General features: G+C 40.5%; 1 protein-coding gene across 2 annotated transcripts in view; it reads left to right on the plus strand.

The window, feature by feature from the left end:
• The window catches only part of ACMSD (aminocarboxymuconate semialdehyde decarboxylase), a 69,364-nt gene extending 62,393 nt beyond the window's left edge, over positions 1-6,971 (plus strand). For both annotated transcript variants that reach the window (XM_021695878.1, XM_021695879.1), the window contains 2 exons: positions 2,180-2,278; positions 6,756-6,971. In XM_021695878.1, coding sequence (XP_021551553.1) covers positions 2,180-2,278; positions 6,756-6,818 — 162 coding nt within the window. In that variant the 3' untranslated portion in view covers positions 6,819-6,971. The remainder of the gene's footprint in view (positions 1-2,179; positions 2,279-6,755) is intronic.
• Positions 6,972-20,563: the final 13,592 nt, after the last annotated feature.

Genomic DNA, 20,563 nt, shown 5'->3' on the forward strand with positions numbered 1-20,563 from the left:
TAATAATACACTATATGTTGATTTAAAAAAATGTTCTGAGTAACATTATCATAATAGCCAAAGAGTAGAAACAACCCAAGTGCCCATCATGTGATAAGCGGATAAACAAAATGTGGTACATCTATACAATGGAATATTATCCCACCTAAAAAGGAAAGAAGTACTGATTTAGACTACAACATGGATGAACCTTGAAAACAGTACACTAAACAAAAGATACGACATATGACAATTCCATTTACAAGAAATGTCCAGAATAGGCAATTCCATAGACAGAGAGGATAAATTAGTTTACATTAGGAAGGGAGGAAGGAGGGAATGGAGAGTGCCTGCTAATGGGTATGGGATTAACTTTGGAGCGATAAAAATGTTCCGGAATAAAATGGTGGGAATGATTACACAAATTCATAAATACACTAAAACTCACTGAATTATACACTTCTAAAGGCTAAATTTTAAGTTATGTGAATTACATTTCTTTTTTTAAAGATTTTATTTATTTATTTGAGAGAGAGAGATAGAGCATGACCAGGGGGAGGGGCAGAGAGAGAGAGAGGGAGAAGCTGACTCCATCCGCTGAGCAGGGAGCCTGATTGGGTACTTGATCCCAGGACCTTGGAATCACAACCTGAGCCGAAGGCAGATAGATGCCCGACCGACAGAGCCACCCAGGTGCCCCTGTGAATTATATTTCAAAAAGGGAGGCAGGGATCTCCTCCATCCCCAAATCCTAATCTTCTTTTCCAGAGGCACCTAATGTTATTTGTTTCTTGAGTACCATTCCTGAAATAGAGTGTATACATACAAATGTATATTTGTGTGTCTATAGGTCCCTTATTAAAAACAGAAATATGAGCATAGCAGATACTTTGTCCTAGACTTTTTCTCCTTACAATATAACTTGAACATCATTCCTCTCTACACTATAACTTAATGATTATTCCATTTCAACATGTGTTAAGTATTCCTCAATCCTCTTTATTTTTTAGATATGCTATAATTTAGTTTGCTAGTCTTTTGCCACTACAAATAATGTTGCAATTAATTTCCTTGTATATATTTCCATTACATGTGTATTAGTGGAACACATTTCTAGAAGTAAAATTTCTGGTTGAAAATGTGTTTTTCTTATTTTATTTTGATAGACTGCCATTATTGATTTAATGTCTCTCTTTCTTACTAGATTATGAGTTCTCTGAGGACAGGGCCCATTTCTGTTTGGTTGGCCAGGGTAATCTAGATTCTAACACATTGCTTGACATACTGCTTTATATATTTGTAGATGGACAAGCCTGTGTGCTTTGTTGTACAAAGTGTCAAATGGAGATTCGAAGCAACATCATTCAAAAAAAAAAAAAATACAACTATTCAGTTTATAGAGATAAGAATTCTTTGGAGATTGGTTTTAGTTTGTTTGTCTTTACTTTTCATCCAGTTGTTTGTTATTTTTTTCCTTTTCAACTCCAGGGTGTTTTCAAAAATTATGGGATCATGGGTGCCTGGCTGGCTCAGTCCGTGGAGTGTGCAACTCTTGATCTCAGGGTCATTAGTTTGAGCCCTACATTGAGTGTAGAGATTACTTAAAAATAAAATCTTTTTAAAAAAAAATTATGGGAGGGGCACCTAGGTGGCTCAGTCAGTTAAGTGTCTGCCTTCAGCCCAGATCATGATCCCCAGGTCCTGGGAACAAGCCCTGCATTGGGCTCCCCGCTCAGCGGGAGTCTGCCTCTCCCTCTCTCTGCCCCTCCCCACTGCTCATTCTCTCTCTCTCTCTCTCTTTCTCTTTCAAATAAATAAATAAAATAATATAAAATTATGGGATGAATTGCAATGTGTCATTCTAAGAAATAAAGAATCCTTAATTTCATCTGAAGATATCAACATGTTTTATTAAATAAATTCTTGCTTCTTATATATATATATATATATATTTCAGTTATTCAAAAAAGGGAGGATGGGGGGTTGATTTGCAACTTTAAGAAACCCAATAGCGACACCTGCTGGAGAAAATGTCAGAATCTGTTTTGAATCCATTAAACATTTTAGATCAGTTTGTTTCTATTAACTGGAAGGAATTTGTTATTTTATCATAGGAGTGCTTGTAATAAGTAAATATAATTACATTTACAGAAGATTCTTTGATGCTCTATAAAGTTACAGTTAAAAAAATTTTTTTCAGGATAAAGTCATTTTGGGAACTGATTACCCCTTTCCACTAGGGGAGCTGGAACCTGGGAAACTGATAGAGTCCATAGAAGAATTTGATGCAGAAACAAAGGTATATGCTGTTTACTTCATGGTCTTCCTGAGTTTTCCCGCTCTAATTCTTTGGTTTCAGAGAACTTTGATATGCGACAACAAAGAACAAGGGAAACATTATGCTTAATATTCCTAGAATTGTTACTAGAAATAGTGGAACTACTAAAGGGCACAACGCAGAGTACTAACCACTATACGATCACCGCGCGCCACCCTCCCAGCGGCAGGAACTACTAAAGGGCAAAGGAAGATGTGGTATATATATACATTGCAATATTACTAAGCCATAAAAAAGAATGAAATCTTGCCATTTGCAACGATGCAGTTGGAGCTAGAGCGTATAATGCTAAGTGAAATAAGTCGGTCAGAGAAAGACAAATACCATTTCACGATGTGAAATTTAAGAAACAAAACAAAGGGAAAGGGCGCCTGGGTGGCTCAGTTGGTTAAGCAACTGCCTTCGGCTCAGGTCATGATCTTGGAGTCCCGGGATCGAGTCCCGCATCGGGCTCCCTGCTCTCCGAGGAGCCTGCTTCTCCCTCTGACCCTACCCCCTCTCATGTACTCTCTCTCATTCTCGCTCTCTCAAATAAATAAATAAATCTTTAAAAAAAAAAAAAAACAAAGGGAAAAAAGGAGACAAACCACAAAACAGACTCTTAACTATAGAGAACAAACAGATGGTTCCCAGAAGGGAGGTAGGTGGGGGGAGGGGTGAAACAGGTGATGGGGATTAATAGTACATTTACCTTGAGAGCACTCAGTGGAGCTAGTGAATCACTACATTGTACACCTGAAATTAACTTTATGTTAACTACGCTGGAATTAAATTAAAAAAAATTTTTTTTTAAAAGCTGAAAGTCAACCTAGTGCAACTAAATTCATAAAGCCAAGAACAAACACTGTAAAGAAGCATATCACAATCATATATTTATGCTTGTATGTTCGATGAACAAGAAAAATGTCTGTTTTTCCTTTTAACATTTCTGTAACAAATCTACCAATCTCAAAAATTATAATGATCCTGGTTATTCGGATATTGAGACTAAAGTCTTGATTAACAAGGACTCAAAGAACCAGAACTCTCAAGTAACTGGATTTTTTTCTTTTGGCATTTGATTTTTAGGGTGGATAAATGATACTAAAATGTACTATAATGCTGCCACTGCCTATTCTGCCCCTTCGGCTTATGAACCAAGATGAGTTTAAAATGAGAATCTGTCCTCAGATCCCCTCTCCTTTGTCATCCCCCTCCCATCCCACCCCTACCCCACAAAACAAGTTCTTCCTAAGGGATTCATTGCCAATCATAACCGGAGGCAAGCTTCGCCAAAGATGAAGACATAGGAACATATAAACTCTTAACAAATCTTACAAATTCTCAGTCATGGGGTGCCTGGGTGGCTCAGCCAGTTAAGCATCTGCCTTCTGCTCAGGTTGTGATCCAGGGGTTCTGAGATTGAGCTCCCATCATCGGGCTCCCTATTCATTAGGGAGTCTGCTTCTCCCTCTCCTTCTGCTCCTCCTCCCACTCATGCTTTCTCATTCTCTCTCTCAAATAAATAACCTTTAAAAAAAAAAGGGTCAGTCATAATCTTTTGCATAATTCCTGGCTTTCTTCTAAACTAGAATCCAAGTTCCCTTAGCCAAAATTAAACTTAAACCAAATTACCCCAAGTATCCTGATTAAACTTTTAACAGAATAATAATAATAATTACTATTATTATTTTTGCCTCTAGTTATTTATTGTATCTGCTTATAACTTTTAAGGTCAAAGTTTTAAAAAAATCTTACATGAAAATGTTATACTCACAAATTCATGACATTCTGTACAAGGTTACTGTAAAATTGTTTATAATAAAAGATCGAAAACAATCTAGTTTTCAGAGAGAAATAGTTAAATAAATAATATATCCATACAATGGAATGTATGTAGCCATAAAAAATTTAAAAATCAATTTCCAAAGTATCTTAAGTTTAAAAAGCAAGGTACAAAACAACGCATACATTGTACTTCCATTTGTGTATAATACACTATCCATTTGTAAAAAATGTCCATATACCTAAATATAAGTATTTGCTTATATATGCACAAAATATTCTGGGAAAACAGACAAGAAACTGATAACTCTGGAAAGAAAAAGTACTGGTTGGGTGGCAGTAGTGAAAGGAGGCATCCATTTTCTACCCTTTGAATTTTGAGCCACATAAAGGTAAATTTCACTAAAAAATTTTTAGACACAATAAACCCATTTGATGACCACAACAACACTGGGAGGTAGACAGGCAGATGCATTCCACCATGTAGATGCAGAGGAGGAAAACAAGATTTGGGTGCTGGGTGATTTGCCAAAGGCAATATTAACTGTTAGATTATAGCACATGGACCCAACCCCAAATCTGACATGCCAAAATGTATCTTCTTCAAACGATAGTTGGTACCAACATATATTTTTTTTAAATTTTATTTATTTATTTATTCATGAAAGTCAGAGAGAAAGGCAGAGGCAGAGGGAGAGAAGCAGGCTCCCCACCTAGCAGGGAGCCTGATGCGGGACTCGATCCCAGGACCCTGGGATCATGACCTGAGCCGAAGGCAGACGCTTAACCGTCTGAGCCACCCAGGCGCCCTGGTACCAACATATTTTTAAAAGTAAAGCAAACAGTTTTCTCAGAGCAAAAATAGTCACTTCTAAATCCTCCTTTAAGATGGGGATGGCCCAAGTGTGTATCAGGGAAGAACCCTTAGTAAAAAGTCCCTGCCTCAAATCCCCCACTGTCCAAGGCTGTGTAAGAACACTGAAGTGGGGTGCCTGGGTGGCTCAGTCGTTAAGCGTCTGCCTTCGGCTCAGGTCATGATCCCAGGATCCTGGGATCGAGTCCCACATCAGGCTCCCTGCTCGGCGGGAAGCCTGCTTCTCCCTCCCCCACTCCCCCTGCTATGGTCCCTCTCTCGCTGTGTCTCTCTCTGTCAAATAAATAAATAAAATCTTTAAAAAAAAAAAAAGAACACTGAAGTGATCAAAATATATAGAGACACATTAATATCCAGAGACGTTACACAACCCCATACATGTTTCCTTCTACTCTCAGCTACATGGTGCCCTTTGCAAGCTGGACATATATCAAGTAAGTTACCCCCTTAACTCACAGGATTTTTTTTTAAGATTTTATTCATTTATTTGAGAGAGAGAGAGAAAGGGAGGAAGGGAGCGTACACACATGAGCAGGGGAGGGGCAGAGGGAGCTGCAGACTCCCCACTGCGCAGGGAGCCTGATGCAGGGCTCCAGGATCATGACCTGAGCTGAAGGCACATGCTTAACCAACTGAGCCACCCAGGTGCCCCAGCTCACAGGAGTTCTTGCTGTGGGGTTGACCTGGTCTATAACTGGGAAGAAAGTGAGGAAAAATTTGGCAGTCCTTTTTTTCATCTGAAATCTATAAATTTACATATTTGTACCATATTCTGAGGTGCTTCATCTATCACTTTTTTTGTGCCAAAAGAGCTTACCTTTTATTCATGGCCATGTGAAGGGACAACACATATGTCTAAAAACTGGAGGATGTCTAGATGACTTCTGGGCACTATTTCCAGCTCACCTGTCCCACAGACCTAACCTGTACCTTTTCTCTATGAAGTTGACCTTTGAACAACACAAGAGTTAGGGGCGTTGACCCCTACATCAAAATCCACATATAACCTTTGGCTCCCCAAAAACTTAACTACTAATAGCCTGCTGTTGACCAAAAGCCTTACCGATAACATAGTTGATTAACACATATTTTGTATCTTACTTGTATTATACACTGTATTCTTACAATATCTCTCTTTTTACAATTTTTTACTTCTAGGCTACACAGTTTGTGAGTTTTTTCAAATTGTCACAAATCTCCAAAGAATTTTCCAATATATTTATTGAAAAAAATCCTCACGTATGTGGACTTCCACAGTTCAAACTCATGTTGTTCAAGGGTCAACTGTATTTGTCCCTAAATAGTCCTTGAAACCCATTAGAGGGTCCTATATAGGTTTCGAAATAAGGCATTTTTTCCTAAGAGGGCTTTCCCCCTTATAATTCTCCTTTCTTCCCATGACCAACTTTCAAACTTAGATTTTAAATAGTGGGGCAGACAGGGGTCAAGAGATTCATTGTTTAACGTGCTAAACTTTTTCTCTCACATTGGGAAATTCATCTTTTAAAAACGTGAGAAAGGGGTGCCTGGGTGGCTCAGTCGCTAAGTGTCTGTCTTCGGCTCAGGTCATGATCCCAGGGTCCTGGGATCGAGCCCTGCATCAGGCTCCCTGCTCAGTGGGAAGTCTGTTCTCCCTCTCCTACTCCCCCTGCTTGTGTTCCCTCTCTCGCTGTGTCTCTCTCTGTCAAACAAATAAAATCTTTTAAAAAAAACAAACAAACCTGATAAAGACACTCAGTAAAGTATTTTGAAATAACCATTAAACAATACTTTAAATAGAACCTTTCTTTTCTTTTGCAGGATAAACTCAAAGCTGGCAATGCCCTAGCATTTTTGGGCCTTGAAAGAAAACAATTTGAATGACTGGATTTACTACAAAGGCAAACATTCAAGAAGTTATTTTATTTTTGTTTTTAAATATGTATCACACATGCATTACTAAAATCTTATTTGGAACTATTTTACCCAGAAATAGAATATCCACAAATGTTCTAAATTATTCATAACAAAAATGACTCACAGAATATGTTTTCATTCTGAAAAACAGCACATTAATTTATGCACAAATCAAAAATGATTTTCCCAACACTTTTTAAATTAATGTCAGAAATAAAAAGCAAAATGTCATTAATGATTTATATGCAGAAAGACCAACCACCAGACTCATCCTGGAGGGCTGAGGTAGGTTCTCCACTTTGAGCAAGTATATGTGAATAGGGCCCAAATAACCCGTTTTTATCCACTTTTGACACCCTCCGTTAGTCCACAACTGGGCCGGGAATGCTTTACAATCCAAAAAAATAAGTGATACATATATTGCATCATCTCTAGAGGGCTTATAGTCCAATTAAAGAGGCAAGACACATGTTCATGGAATAATTACTAAGCAATACAATCGGAAGCACAGAAGTTTCAGTAAGAAAAACTCATCTGGATTCAAACTTGGGCAGATCTTCACAGAACTCGGGCTGTTTAAATATTGGAAATTATATATAATGTCCAAATATAGGAGATTGATGGAACAAAGTATGGTACACACACACACATATAGATACCTGAGAATCAACCTTGATTTCTTTCCTTCCCTTCTTCCCTCTTCCTCACATTTATCAAGTGCTGTTAGTTCTATCTACAACCACATCTCACCATCCCCATTCTGTTACTCTTGCCCAAGTCACCATTTCTTGCCTTGTCTCCCTACTACCCTTCTTTACCCCCTTAAATAATTGTCTACAGCTCCTAATGTTTTTTGTTTTTTTTTTTTAACACATAAGTCAGAGCATATCACAGACCTATTTCAAAAACTCCAATGGCATCCTGTGAAACTTAATATAAAATCTAAATTCTTGCCTATGGCCTAGTTATCTGGCTATCTTTTCAGCTTCACCTCCTACCTCTCTCCTCCTTGCTCACAAACTGCCATAAGCTCTTTCCTGCCTCAGAGGTTTTTCACTTTGCCTGGAAGGCTCTTCTCCATGGCTATTGCATTCTACCATTTAAGTCTAGTTTAAAGTCCTCTTTAAAGAGGCTTTATCTGGCTCCACAATTTAATGTTTTATTCCCCCTGCTTCCTCTAGTCACTCTATACATTTCCCTGTTTTAATTTCTGTATAGTGTTTGTCGGCGTAAGAAAAAAATTTCCCTTCCTCCCTCCTTCCTTCCTTCTTTCCTTCCTTCTTCCTTCCCTCCCTGTCTCCATTCCTCCTTTTTCTGTTCTCTCTCCTTTGTTTACTTGTGTTCTTATTCTCCAGATTGTAAGTGTAATCAGAAAAGGAATTTTGTGCTTCTTGTTTACTTTCGTATCCCCACTCCTACAGCCCTTAGATCACAGAAACACTCTGTGAGTATGAATATCCTTGTCTCTACCTATCTAATCTGTCTTTATCTGTCTATGATATTGAATAAGGTGCTTAGGTTACTGTTCATAATAAAACAGTGATTTAACACTACATTAAAAGTGTTCAAATATAGAATATATGAAAAATAACAGATGTTTTCCCCAAAGAATGGGGAAGGAAAAAGTAATAACATATGCTTCATGTTGCCATTTTGCTCAACTTTGTTTTTCTTTTTAGGCAGATTTGGTGGGTGGGTAAAGTCCTAGAAAGCAACAGGAGGAGCAGGAAAAAGAGGGAGTACTGAACTAAATAAAGTGAAGATAATGGAATAGGTATAGTTTAGCAAAAGTTAGATCACCTCACATTACATGCCAGTACTCAACTCTTGGTTTTCTGGACTAATAGGATGGAAAAGAACTATGAATGAATCCAAAGCAAGAGGGTCATTTTTTTTTTTTTGGAGGTTTTATTTATTTATTTGACAGAGAGAGACACAGCGAGAGACGGAACACAAGCAGGGGGAGTGGGAGAGGGAGAAGCAGGCTCCGGGCTGAGCAGGGAGCCTCATGCAGGGCTAGATCCCAGGACCCTGAGATCATGACCTGAGCCGAAGGCAGACGCTTAACGACTGAGCCACCCAGGCGCCCCTCTTCTCATTTGTTTAGTGTATATATTTCTGCAGTCGTTTTTGCCCTCTTAGCATTTTGTTCTCTCATTCATCTATTCTCCTCTGGATAAAGTGACAAGATGGAAAAACCTCAAAAAAAAAAAAAAAGAAGAGGCAGTACTGACTGCCAGGGACCTAATCAATACAGACATTAGTAAGATGTCGGAACTAGAGTTCAGAATGACAATTATGAAGATACTAGCTGGGCTTGAAAAAAGCATAGAACTAAAATCTAACCAAGTAGAAATAAAAAAGGCTATTAATGAGGTGCAATAAAAAATGGAGGCTCTAACTGCTAGGATAAATGAGGCAGAAGAGAGAATTAGTGATAGACAAGACCAAATAATGGAGAATAAAGAAGCTGAGAAAAAGAGAGATAAACAACTACTGGATCATGAGGGGAGAATTTTCAAAGGATAAGTGATACCATAAAGCAAAACAACATTAGAATAATTGGGATCCCAGAAGAAGAAGAGAGAGGGGCAGAAGGTATATTGGAGCAAATTATAGCAGAGAACTTCCCTAACTTGGGGAAGTAAACAGGTATCAAAATCCAGGAGGCACAGAGAACCCCTCTCAAAATTGATAAAAATAGGTCAACACCCCGACATCTAATACTAAAACTCACAAGTCTCATATACAAAGAGAAAATCCTGAAAGCAGCTCGGGAGAAGAGATATGTAACCTACAAGGGTAGAAACATTAGATTGGCAACAGACCTATCCACAGAGACCTGGCAGGCCAGAAAGGACTGGCAGGATATATTCAGAGGACTAAATGAGAAAAATATGCAGCCAAGAATACTATATCCAGCTAGGCTGTCATTGAAAACAGGAGAGATAAAAACCTTCCAGGACAAAAAAAACTAAAAGAATTTGCAAACACAAAACCAACCCTACAAGAAATATTGAAAGAGGTCCTGGTCCTCTAAGCAAAGAGAGAGCCTAAAAGTATCATAGACCAGAAAGGAACACAGACAATATGCAGTAACATTCACCTTATGGGCAATACAATGGCACTAAATTCCTATCTTTCAATAGTTACCCTGAATGTAAATGGGCTACATGCCCCAATCAAAAGACACAGGCTATCAGATTGGATAAAAAAACAAGACCCACTGATATGCTGTGTGCAAGAGACTCATTTTAGACCCAAAGACACCTCCAGATTGAAACTGAGGGGGTGGAAAACCATTTACCATGCTAATGACCATCAAAAGAAAGCTGGGGCAGCAATCCTTAAATCAGACTAATTAGATTTTAAACCAAAAACGGTAATAAGAGATGAGGACGGACATTATATCATACTTAAAGGGTCTATCCAACAAGAAAATCTAACAGTTGTAATATCTATGTCCCTACCATGGGAGCAGCCAATTATATAAGGCAATTAATAACAAAAGCAAAGAAACACATTGACAACAATACAATAATAGTAGGGGACTTTAACACCCCCCTTACTGAAATGGACAGATCATCTAAGCAAAAGATCAACAAGGAAATAAAGACTTTAAATGACACACTGGACCAAATGGACCTCACAGATATATTCAGAACATTCCATCCCAAAGCAACAGAATACACATTCTTCTCTAGTGCCCATGGAACATTCTCCAGAATAGATCACATCCTAGGTCACAAATCAGGTCTCAACTGGTACCAAAAGATTGGGATCATTCCCTGCCTATTTTCAGACCACAGTGCTTTGAAACTAGAACTCAATCACAAGAGGAAAGTTGGAAAGAACTCAGATACATGGAGGCTAGAGAACATCCTACTAAAGAATGAATGGGTCAACCAGGAAATTAGAGAAAAATTTTTAAAAATTCATGGAAACAAATGAAAATGAAAACACAACTGTTCAAAATTTTGGGGATGCAGCAAAGGCGGTCCTAAGAGGAAAGTATATAGCAATACAAGCCTTCCTCAAGAAACAAGAAAGGTCTCAAATACGCAACGTAATGCTACACCTAAAGGAGCTGGAGAAAGAATAGCAAATACAGCCTAAACACAGCAGGAGAAGAGAAATAATGAAGATCAGAGAGAAATCAATGAAATAGAAACCAAAAGAACAGTAGAACAGATAAACAAAACTAGGAGCTGGTTCTTTAATAAGATAATACCAATCTAATAAGATTGATTAAACCCCTGGCCAGACTTATCAAAAGAAAAGAGAAATGACCCAAATAAATAAAATCATGAATGAAAGAGGAGAGATCACAACCAACACTTTAGAAATACAAACAATTATAAGAATATATTATGAGCAACTATATGCCAGCAAATTAGACAATCTGGAAGAAATGGGTGCATTCCTAGAGATGTATCAACTACCAAAACTGAACCAGGAAGAAATAGAAAACCTGAACAGACCCATAACCTGTAAGGAAATTGAAGCAGAAATCAAAAATCTCCCAAGAAACAAGAGCCCAGGGCAAGATGGCTTCCCAGGGGATTTCTACCAAACATGTAAAGAAGAATTAATACCGATTCTTCTGAAACTGTTCCAAAAAATAGAAATGGAAGGAAAACTTCCAAACTCATTTTATGAGGCCACCATTACCTTGATCCCCAAACCAGACAAGACCCCATCGAAAAGGAGAACTACAGACCAATATCCCTGATGAACATGGATGCAAAAATTCTCACCAAAATACTAGCCAATAGATCCAACAGTACATTAAAGAGTTATTCACCACAACCAAGAGGGATTTATTCCTGCGCTGCAAGGTTGGTTCAACATCCGCAAATCAATCAATGTGTAAAAATACATTAATAAAAGCAAGAATAAGAACCATAGGATCCTCTCAATAGATGCAGAAAAAGCATTTGACAAAGTACAGCATCCTTTTTTGATTAAAACTCTTCACAGTGTAGGGATAGAGGGTACATACCTCAATATCATAAAATCCAACATGAATATCCTACAGCGAATATCATACTCAATGGGGAAAAACTGAGAGCTTTTCCCCGTAAGGTCAGGAACACGGCAGGGATGTCCACTATCACTACTGCTACTCAACATAGTACTAGAAGTCCTAGCCTCAGCAATCAGACAACAATAAGAAATAAAAGGCATCCGAATTGACAAAGAAGTGAAAATCTCACTCTTTGCAGATGATATGATACTTTATGTGAAAAACCCAAAAGACTCCACCCCAAAACTGCTAGAACTCATACAGGAATTCAGTAAAGTCAGGATATAAAATCAATGCACAGAAATCAGTTGCATTTCTATACACCAACAAGACAGAAGAAAGAGAAATTAAGGAGTCGATCCCATTTACAATTGCACCCAAAACCATAAGATACCTAGGAATAAATCTAACCAAAGAGGCAAAGGATTTGTACTCAGAAAACTATAGAATACTCATGAAACAAATTGAGGAAGACACAAAGAAATGGAAAAACGTTCCATGCTCATGGATTGGAAGAACAAATATTGTGAAAATGTCTATGCTACCTCAAGCAGTCTACACATTCAGTGCAATCCCCATAAAAATACCATCCACTTTTTTCAAAGAAATGGAACAAATAATCCTAAAATTTGTATGGAGCCAGAAAAGACCCAAATGGCCAGGGGAATGTTGAAAAAGAAAAGCAAATCACAATCCTGGCCTTCAAGCTCTATTACAAAGCTGTCATCATCAAGACAGTATGGTACTGGCACAAAAACAGACACATAGATCAATGGAACAGAATAGAGAGCCCAGAAATGGACCCTCAACTATATGGTCAACTAATCTTCGACAAAGCAGGAAAGAATGTCCAATGGAAAAAAGACAGTCTCTTCAACAAATAGTGTTGGGAAAATTGGACAGCCACATGCAGAAGAACGAAACTGGACCATTTCCTTACACCACACACAAAAATAGACTCAAAATGGATGAAAGACCTAAATGTGAGACAGGAATCCATCAAAACCCTTGAGGAGAACACAGGCTGCAACCTCTTCAACCTCAGCTGCAGCAACTTCTTCCTAGAAACATCACCAAAGGCAAGGGAAGCAAGGGCAAAAATGAACTATTGGGACTTCATCAAGATAAAAAGCTTTTGCACAGCAAAGGAAACAGTCAACAAAACCAAAAGACAACCGACAAATGGGAGAAGATATTTGCAAATGACATATCAGATAAAGGGCTAGTATCTAACCCAAAGAACAAATGATTCAATCAAGAAATGGGCAGAAGACATGAACAGACATTTCTGCAAAGAAGACATCCAAATGGCCAACAGACACATGAAAACGTGCTCAACATCGTTTGGCATCATGGAAATACAAATCAAAACCTCAATGAGATACCACCTCACACCAGTCAGAATGGCTAAAATGAACAAGTCAGGAAATGACAGATGTTGGCGAGGATGTGGAGAAAGGGGAACCCTCCTACACTGTTGGTGGGAATGCAAGCTGGTGCAGCCACTCTGGAAAACAGTATGGAGGTTCCTCAAAAAGTTGAAAATAGAGCTACCCTATGACCCAGCAATTGTACTACTGGGTATTTACCCCAAAGATACAAATGTAGTGATCTGAAGGGGCACATGCACCCCAATGTTTATAGCAGCAATGTCCACAATAGCCAAACTATGGGAAGAGCCTAGATGTCCATCAACAGATGAATGGATACAGAAGATGTGGTATACACACACACATACACACACACACACAATGGAATATTATGCAGCCATCAAAAAATATGAGATCTTGACATGGATGGAACTAGAGGGTATTATGCTAAGCGAAAGAAGTCAATCAGAGAAAGACAAGTACCATATGATCTCATTGATATGAGGAATTTGAGAAACAAGACAAAGGATCATAGGGGATGGGAGGGAAAAATGGAACAAGACAAAACCAGAGAGGGAGACAAACCATAAGAAACTCTTACTCTCAGGAAACAAACTGAGGGTTGCTGGAGTGGAGGGGGTGGGAGGGATGGGGTGGCTGGGTGATGGACATTGGGGAGAGTATGTGCTATGGTGAGCGCTGTGAATTGTGTAAGACTGATGAATCACAGACCTGCACTCCTGAAACAAATAATACATTATATGTTAATAAAAAAAATTAAAAGAAAATAATGCTACAAGATTAGATTCATTTCCCACATCATACATAGGAATAACTCCAACATCAATTGTATAAAAGATTTAACTATAAGAAAAGGAAATTATGTCAACACACACACAAAAATACAATCTGATATAAGGGCACCTGGATAGCTCAGTCAGTTAAATGGCAGATTCTTGGTTCTGGCTTAGGTCATGATCTTAGGGTCCGCACGACTGGCTCTGACCTCAGCATAGAGTCTGCTTGTCCCTCTCCCTCTGCTCCTCCCCAACTCGCTCACTCTCTCTGTCTCAAATAAATAAATGTGTGTGTGTGTGTGTGTGTGTGTGTGTGTGTGTGTGTAGGCAGAAGACCTGAATAGACATTTTTCAAAATAAAGACATACAGGTGGCCAATGACACATGATCAACATCACTAATCACCAGAGAAATGCATATCCAAACCAAAATGAAGTATCACCCCACACCAGTCAGAATGACTGAAATCAAAAAAACAAGAAATAACAAGTGTTGGTGAGGGTGTAGAGAAAAGGAAACCCTCATGCACTGTTGTTGGGAATGTAAATTGGTGAGCCACTCTGGAAAACAGTATGGAAGTTCCTCAAAATACTAAAAATAAAAATACCATATGATCCAGTAATCCCACTTCTGCATATTTACCTGAAGAAAATGGAAACACTAATTCAAAAAGATATATGCACCTCTGTATTCACTGCAGCCTTATTTACAATGACCAAGATATGGAAGTAACCCAAGTTTTCACTGATAAATAAATGGATAAAGTAGTGAGTATGTGTGTATAAACACATGTTACATATTATATATTCAATTACACATATAACATATATAATATTCCATTGTGTGTATATGCATAATATATATAACAGTATATATAATGTATATTATACCCACACATGCACATGCACGCACACCATGGCATAGAATATTACTCAGCCATTAAAAAAGAATGAAATCTTGCCATTCATGACAACATGGATGGCCCAAGAGGGTGTTATGCTAACTGAAATAAGTCAGAGAAAAACAAATGCCACATGATTTCACTCATAGGTAGAATAAAACACACACACACACACACAATCAGAAACAGACTCATAAGTACAGAGAACAAACTGGTGATTGCCAGAGGAGAGGGGAGTGGGCAATAGGAAAAATAGGTGAAGAGGATTAAGAGGTACAAACTTCCAGTTATAAAATAAATGTCATGAGAATGAAAAGTACAGCATAGGGAATATAGCAATAATATTGTAATAACTCTGTATGGTAATAGATGGTTACTACACTTATCATGGTGAGCATTTTGCATAGAATTGTTGAATCACTGTGCTGCACACCTGAAACTAATATAATATTGTATGCCAACTATACTTCAATTAAAAAAAAGAGAAAAGGGTCACAGGAATAAAAGGTACAGCATAGGGAATATAGTCAATGGTACTGTAATAGTGCTGCATGGTGACAGTTGGTGGCTACACTTGTGATGAGCAGCGCAAATTGTATAGACTTGTTGAGTCACTGTGTTGTACACCTGAAACTAATGTAACATTGTGTGTCAACTATATTTCAATAAAAAATCAAATTTAAAAAATTTTTAAAGAAAAGGAAACTATGCAGGCACTAGAAGAAAAGATAAGTGAAGTGAATTCCTCTTTAATCTAGATATAAAGAAGGGCTTTCCAACTATGACTCTTCTGTGCAATAATTCTGGGGACATTTAGCCTCTGAGATGTAGTTGATGGTATTAAACTCATCCATATTTTAGACACGGAGTCCTAGGTTGGTTTTTTGGGGTTTTTTTTCACTTGAGCATCTGAGTAGATTTATTACCATTTACCATGATGGGAAGACTATGGGAGAAATAGGTTTGGGATGGAAGAGAATCAATAGTTCTGTTGTTGGGCTTGTTATATTTCAGATGCTTCTTAGGCATTTAAGTAGGAATGTCCAGTAAACAGTTGGGTATACTAGTCTGGAGAGTTCAGGAGAGAGGCTAGGGAGAGGTCATCAGTGTATAAAAGGTATTTAAAGAAATGAGACTGGATTATATCACTGGGAGAAAAAGTAGAGCACATAATCAAAAGAACCCAGGACTAATTCTTGAAATTACCAACACTTGGAGGTCAGATGGAGGAGTTAGCATTGGGAACTGAGTAACGCCCAGTGAGGTAGGAGGAAAACCAGGAAAATGTGGAAGTCAAGGGAAGACAAAGTTTCAAGAAGTACTAAGAGCTTTAGGCATAAAAAAACCCAAAGCTACAATGTTATGCTATTTTACAGAATCATATGCCCCAAGTGTAACTCAATCACTTTATCCACAAATTTAATTCCACTTCCTATAGTCCCAACTCTGATTAATAGCATCACCCAGTCACCTAAATTCTCTCCTTCATCCATATTAAATCTGCCATTAAATCCAATAGTTCCTATCACTTTTACATCTTCCACTTCTTATCTCTTTTTTCTTCCCCATATTTTCCAACTAAATTCAGGTTCGCATCTCTCACCAGGACTAGTGAAATAATCTCTTATATATACCTCTGCCTCTGGGCTTAGTCTTGCCAGAGGAAAATTTCAGATCACATTATCCTCTCTCTCAAAATTCCTCAGGACCTAAAGTGGTGGTTCCTAGGCTTTTGGATTTCATTAATCTATATCTTCCCCTGATATCTGTAAAGAACACACCTCTCATTTTGAATTGCAATTGCTATCTTCCCATTAGACCAGGACTGCCTTGAGAGAAGGCTCTATGCCTTCACCCACTTATTTACTCATTCACATGTGTTCAACAGTATTTATTGAGGGCTTATTTAGTGCGAAGAATCATTATAGGTGCTGGGATCATGTTTGTTTTTACATGCACGAACCCTCAATTGTGCTTATAATCTAGTGAGGGAGACAGGTATCAGTTAAGCAAAAAACGGATATAAAATTGCTATCAAAACAAGAGCTGGGAAGGAGAGGCACATGGGGGTAGAAAGCTTATAAAAAGACACTTGGCCTAACCACAATTGGGAAGAGCCTATTCAGAAGAAATGTTGCTTGAGCTGTGATCGGAAGCAAGAGGTGAGAGGTAAAGGTAAAGAGGTGAAGAGGAGAGAGAGAAGAGTATTTGAGACAGAGGGAACAGCATAAATGAAAACCTTATGGCAGGAGAGAAAACACAGCAAGAAATAAGACCACTGAGGCTGGAGGTGAGAAAGCAAGATATTTTTGGCAAATGTGGTAAGTGGCAAGATCATGTGGCACCACAGGTCAGTTAAAGAATTTTATCTGTCGGTCGGGGGAAAGATGGTGGAGGAGTAGGGGACCCTATTTCAACTGGTCCCCGGAATTGAGCTGGATATCTACCAGACCACTCTGAGCACCCACGAAACCAGCCTGAGATGTAAGAAGATCTGGATCTCTACAAACAGAATATTACAGGCAGTTGGTTTTGAGGTACGAAGCAGAGAGCCGTGATTCTGCGGGCAGATATCGGAGGATAAACGGCAGCAGGAGGGTGCTTGGACGTAGGGATCCTACACCACCAGTGAGTGACAGTCTCGTGCGCTGTGGACAGGGCACAGACTCGCAGACTGGTAGCGTCAGGAAAGAACTTTAGGGCAGCCCCTGGGGTGGAAAATCAGACCAGCGGGGTCGCGCACATGAACCGCAGCCCCCCCGGACAAAAACCGGAGCGACGGTCACACGCACGTGAACTGCAGCCTCCAAGACGGAAACCTGGTGCGCCGGGGTCGCGCTGGGGTCGCACTGGTGAACTGCAACCCCCAGGGTGGAAAGCCCGAGCGGCGGAGTCGTGTGCATGCGAAGTGCAGTCCCCTGGACGGAACCCCAAGTGGCAGAGTCACGCGCATGCGAACTGGGAGCGGCTGGCGGTTTTAGAAGCACAAAGGGCAGAGACGTGCCCCGACCTGGAGGCAGGACTGGGAGCGCTGCAGAGGGGCGCACAACCCAGGACACTGCAGTTTATAGCAACACGGACAGAAACGGAGACGGTGTGGCCTGGAGAGCTCACTGAAGAACAGACTGCGGTCTCTCTGCTCTGAGGCAGGGGGTTGGAAACGGCCTCTTCTGCTCTAACTCGCAGAAGAGACGCGAAAAGCCGCCAGGGAAAGGCGCCAGAGAACAAAAAGCCCCAAAGACTGATTCCCACTGAGCCCATCCCCCACCACGGGGGGCAGGGCAACTCCGCCCAAACAGGGTTGCCTGAGTAACAGTGCAGCAGGCCCCTCCCGCAGAAGACAGGCTGGGAAAACAAGAGACCAGCAACCCTAAGGTCCCAAGAAAACAGGTGCATCTTGCTTGGGTTCTGGTCAATAATTTGGACTCTATACATTCCCTCAAACACCCATCAACAGAATGACTAGGAGGAGGAGACCCCAAAACAGAAAAGACTCAGAGATTATGACTTATGCTGCAGATTTACAAATGGATGCAGATATAACCAAGATGTTGGAGATGGAATTCAGGCTAGCCATTGTGAAGACAATGGCTAGAATGGAGAAATCAATTAATGGCAACATAGAGTCTCTAAGGGCAGAAATAAAAGGGGAATTGGCAGAACTTAAAAATGCTATCAATGAGATCCAATCCAATCTAGATAATCTAACACCTAGGGTAACTGAGACAGAAGAGAGAATAAGCGATCTGGAAGACAGTGTAATAGATAAAAAGGGAAAAGAGGAGGCCAGGGAAAAACAACTCAGAATCCATGAAAATAGAATCAGAGAAATAAGTGACACCATGAGGCGTTCCAATGTCAGAATCATTGGAATCCCGGAGGGAGTGGAGAGAGAGAGAGGGCTAGAAGATGTATTTGAGCAAATCGTAGCTGAGAACTTCCCTAATCTGGGGAATGAAACAAACATTCGAGTCCTAGAGGCAGAGAGGACCCCTCCTAAGATCAAGGAAAACAGGCCAACACCCCGGCATGTAATAGTAAAACTTGCAAATCTTAGAACCAAGGAAACCATCTTCAGGGCAGTTAGGGGGAAGAGATTCCTTACGTACAGAGGGAGGAACATCAGAATAACATCAGACCTATCCACAGACACCTGGCAAGCCAGAAAGGCCTGGCAAGACATATTCAGGGTACTAAATGAGAAGAACATGCAGCCAAGAATACTTTATCCAGCAAGGCTTTCATTTAGAATGGATGGAGAGATGCAGAGCTTCCACGACCGGCAGAAGTTGAAAGAATATATGACCACTAAGCCGGCCCTGCAAGAAATATTAAGGGGGGTTCTATAAAAGGAGAAAGACCCCAAGAGTCATCTACAACAGAAATTTACAGGGAGAATCTATAAAAACAATGTCTTCACAGGCAACATGATGACAATTAATTCATATCTTTCAATAATCACTCTCAACGTGAATGGCCTAAATGTTCCCATAAAACGGACAGGGTTACAGATTGGATAAAAGACAGGACCCAGGGCGCCTGGGTGGCTCAGTCGGTTGAGCGACTGCCTTCGGCTCAGGTCATGATCCCAGGGTCCTGGGATCGAGTCCCACATCGGGCTCCCTGCTCTGCGGGGAGCCTGCTTCTCCCTCTCCCACTCCCCCTGCTTGTGTTCCCTCTCTCGCTGTGTCTCTCTCTGTCAAATAAATAAATAAAATCTTTAAAAAAAAAAAAAAAAAAGACAGGACCCATCCATATGCTGTCTACAAGAGACTCATTTTGAACCTAAAGACACATCCAGACTGAAAGTGAAGGGATGGAGATCTATCTTCCATGCCAGTGGACCTCAAAAGAAAGCTGCGGTAGCGGGGGGGGCGGAGCAAGATGGCGGAGGAATAGGAGACCTGGATTTCGTCTCCTCTCAGGAATTCAGCTGGATAGGGATCAAACCATTCTGAACACCTACAAACTCAACAGGAGATCGAAGAAAAGAATAGCAACAACTCTCTCATCAGAAAAGCGACCACTTTCTGGAAGGTAGGATGTGCGGAGAAGTGAATCCGAGGCGATATTCGGGAGGAGAGATGGCGGGGGAGGGGCCTCCGTCGGCCGCTTCTGGCAAGTGATAGAACCACAGAGCACAAAATCGGAACTTTTAAAAGTCTGCTCCACTGAGGGACGTCACTCTGGTGGCTAAGCGGGGGGTGGAACCCTCCGGGACTGTGTGGTCTCAGGACCCTCGGGGTCACAGAAAGACCGGGGGTGCCTGAGTGCGGCAGAGCTCCCAGGTATTGGAGCGGGGAAGCCGGCTGCAGAGGCGGAGCCCAGGCGCGGGCTCTCAGCTCGGGGTTGCCATAAACCGTGATCCGCGGCACAGTCGGGCCACTGCTCCTCCAGCAGGGACCCAACAAGCGGCAGATCCAGGGAGACTCACCTTTCTCCCCCGGAGGAGCCGCGCGGGAGTGCACCGCAGGGATCTGCTGGGTTTGGAGACTCCAAACGGGGTCGGGTGCCAGATATAGAAACGCGCGGTCACAGGCCGGGTGAGCACGGGGTGCGGCCAGAGACCGGGGAGACGGGAGTGACTGACGGCTTTTCTCTGGGGGCTCACTGAGGAG

The sequence above is a fragment of the Neomonachus schauinslandi genome, chromosome 3 (assembly GCF_002201575.2).
Source record: "Neomonachus schauinslandi chromosome 3, ASM220157v2, whole genome shotgun sequence".
In the NCBI taxonomy this organism is placed as follows: Eukaryota; Metazoa; Chordata; class Mammalia; order Carnivora; family Phocidae; genus Neomonachus; species Neomonachus schauinslandi.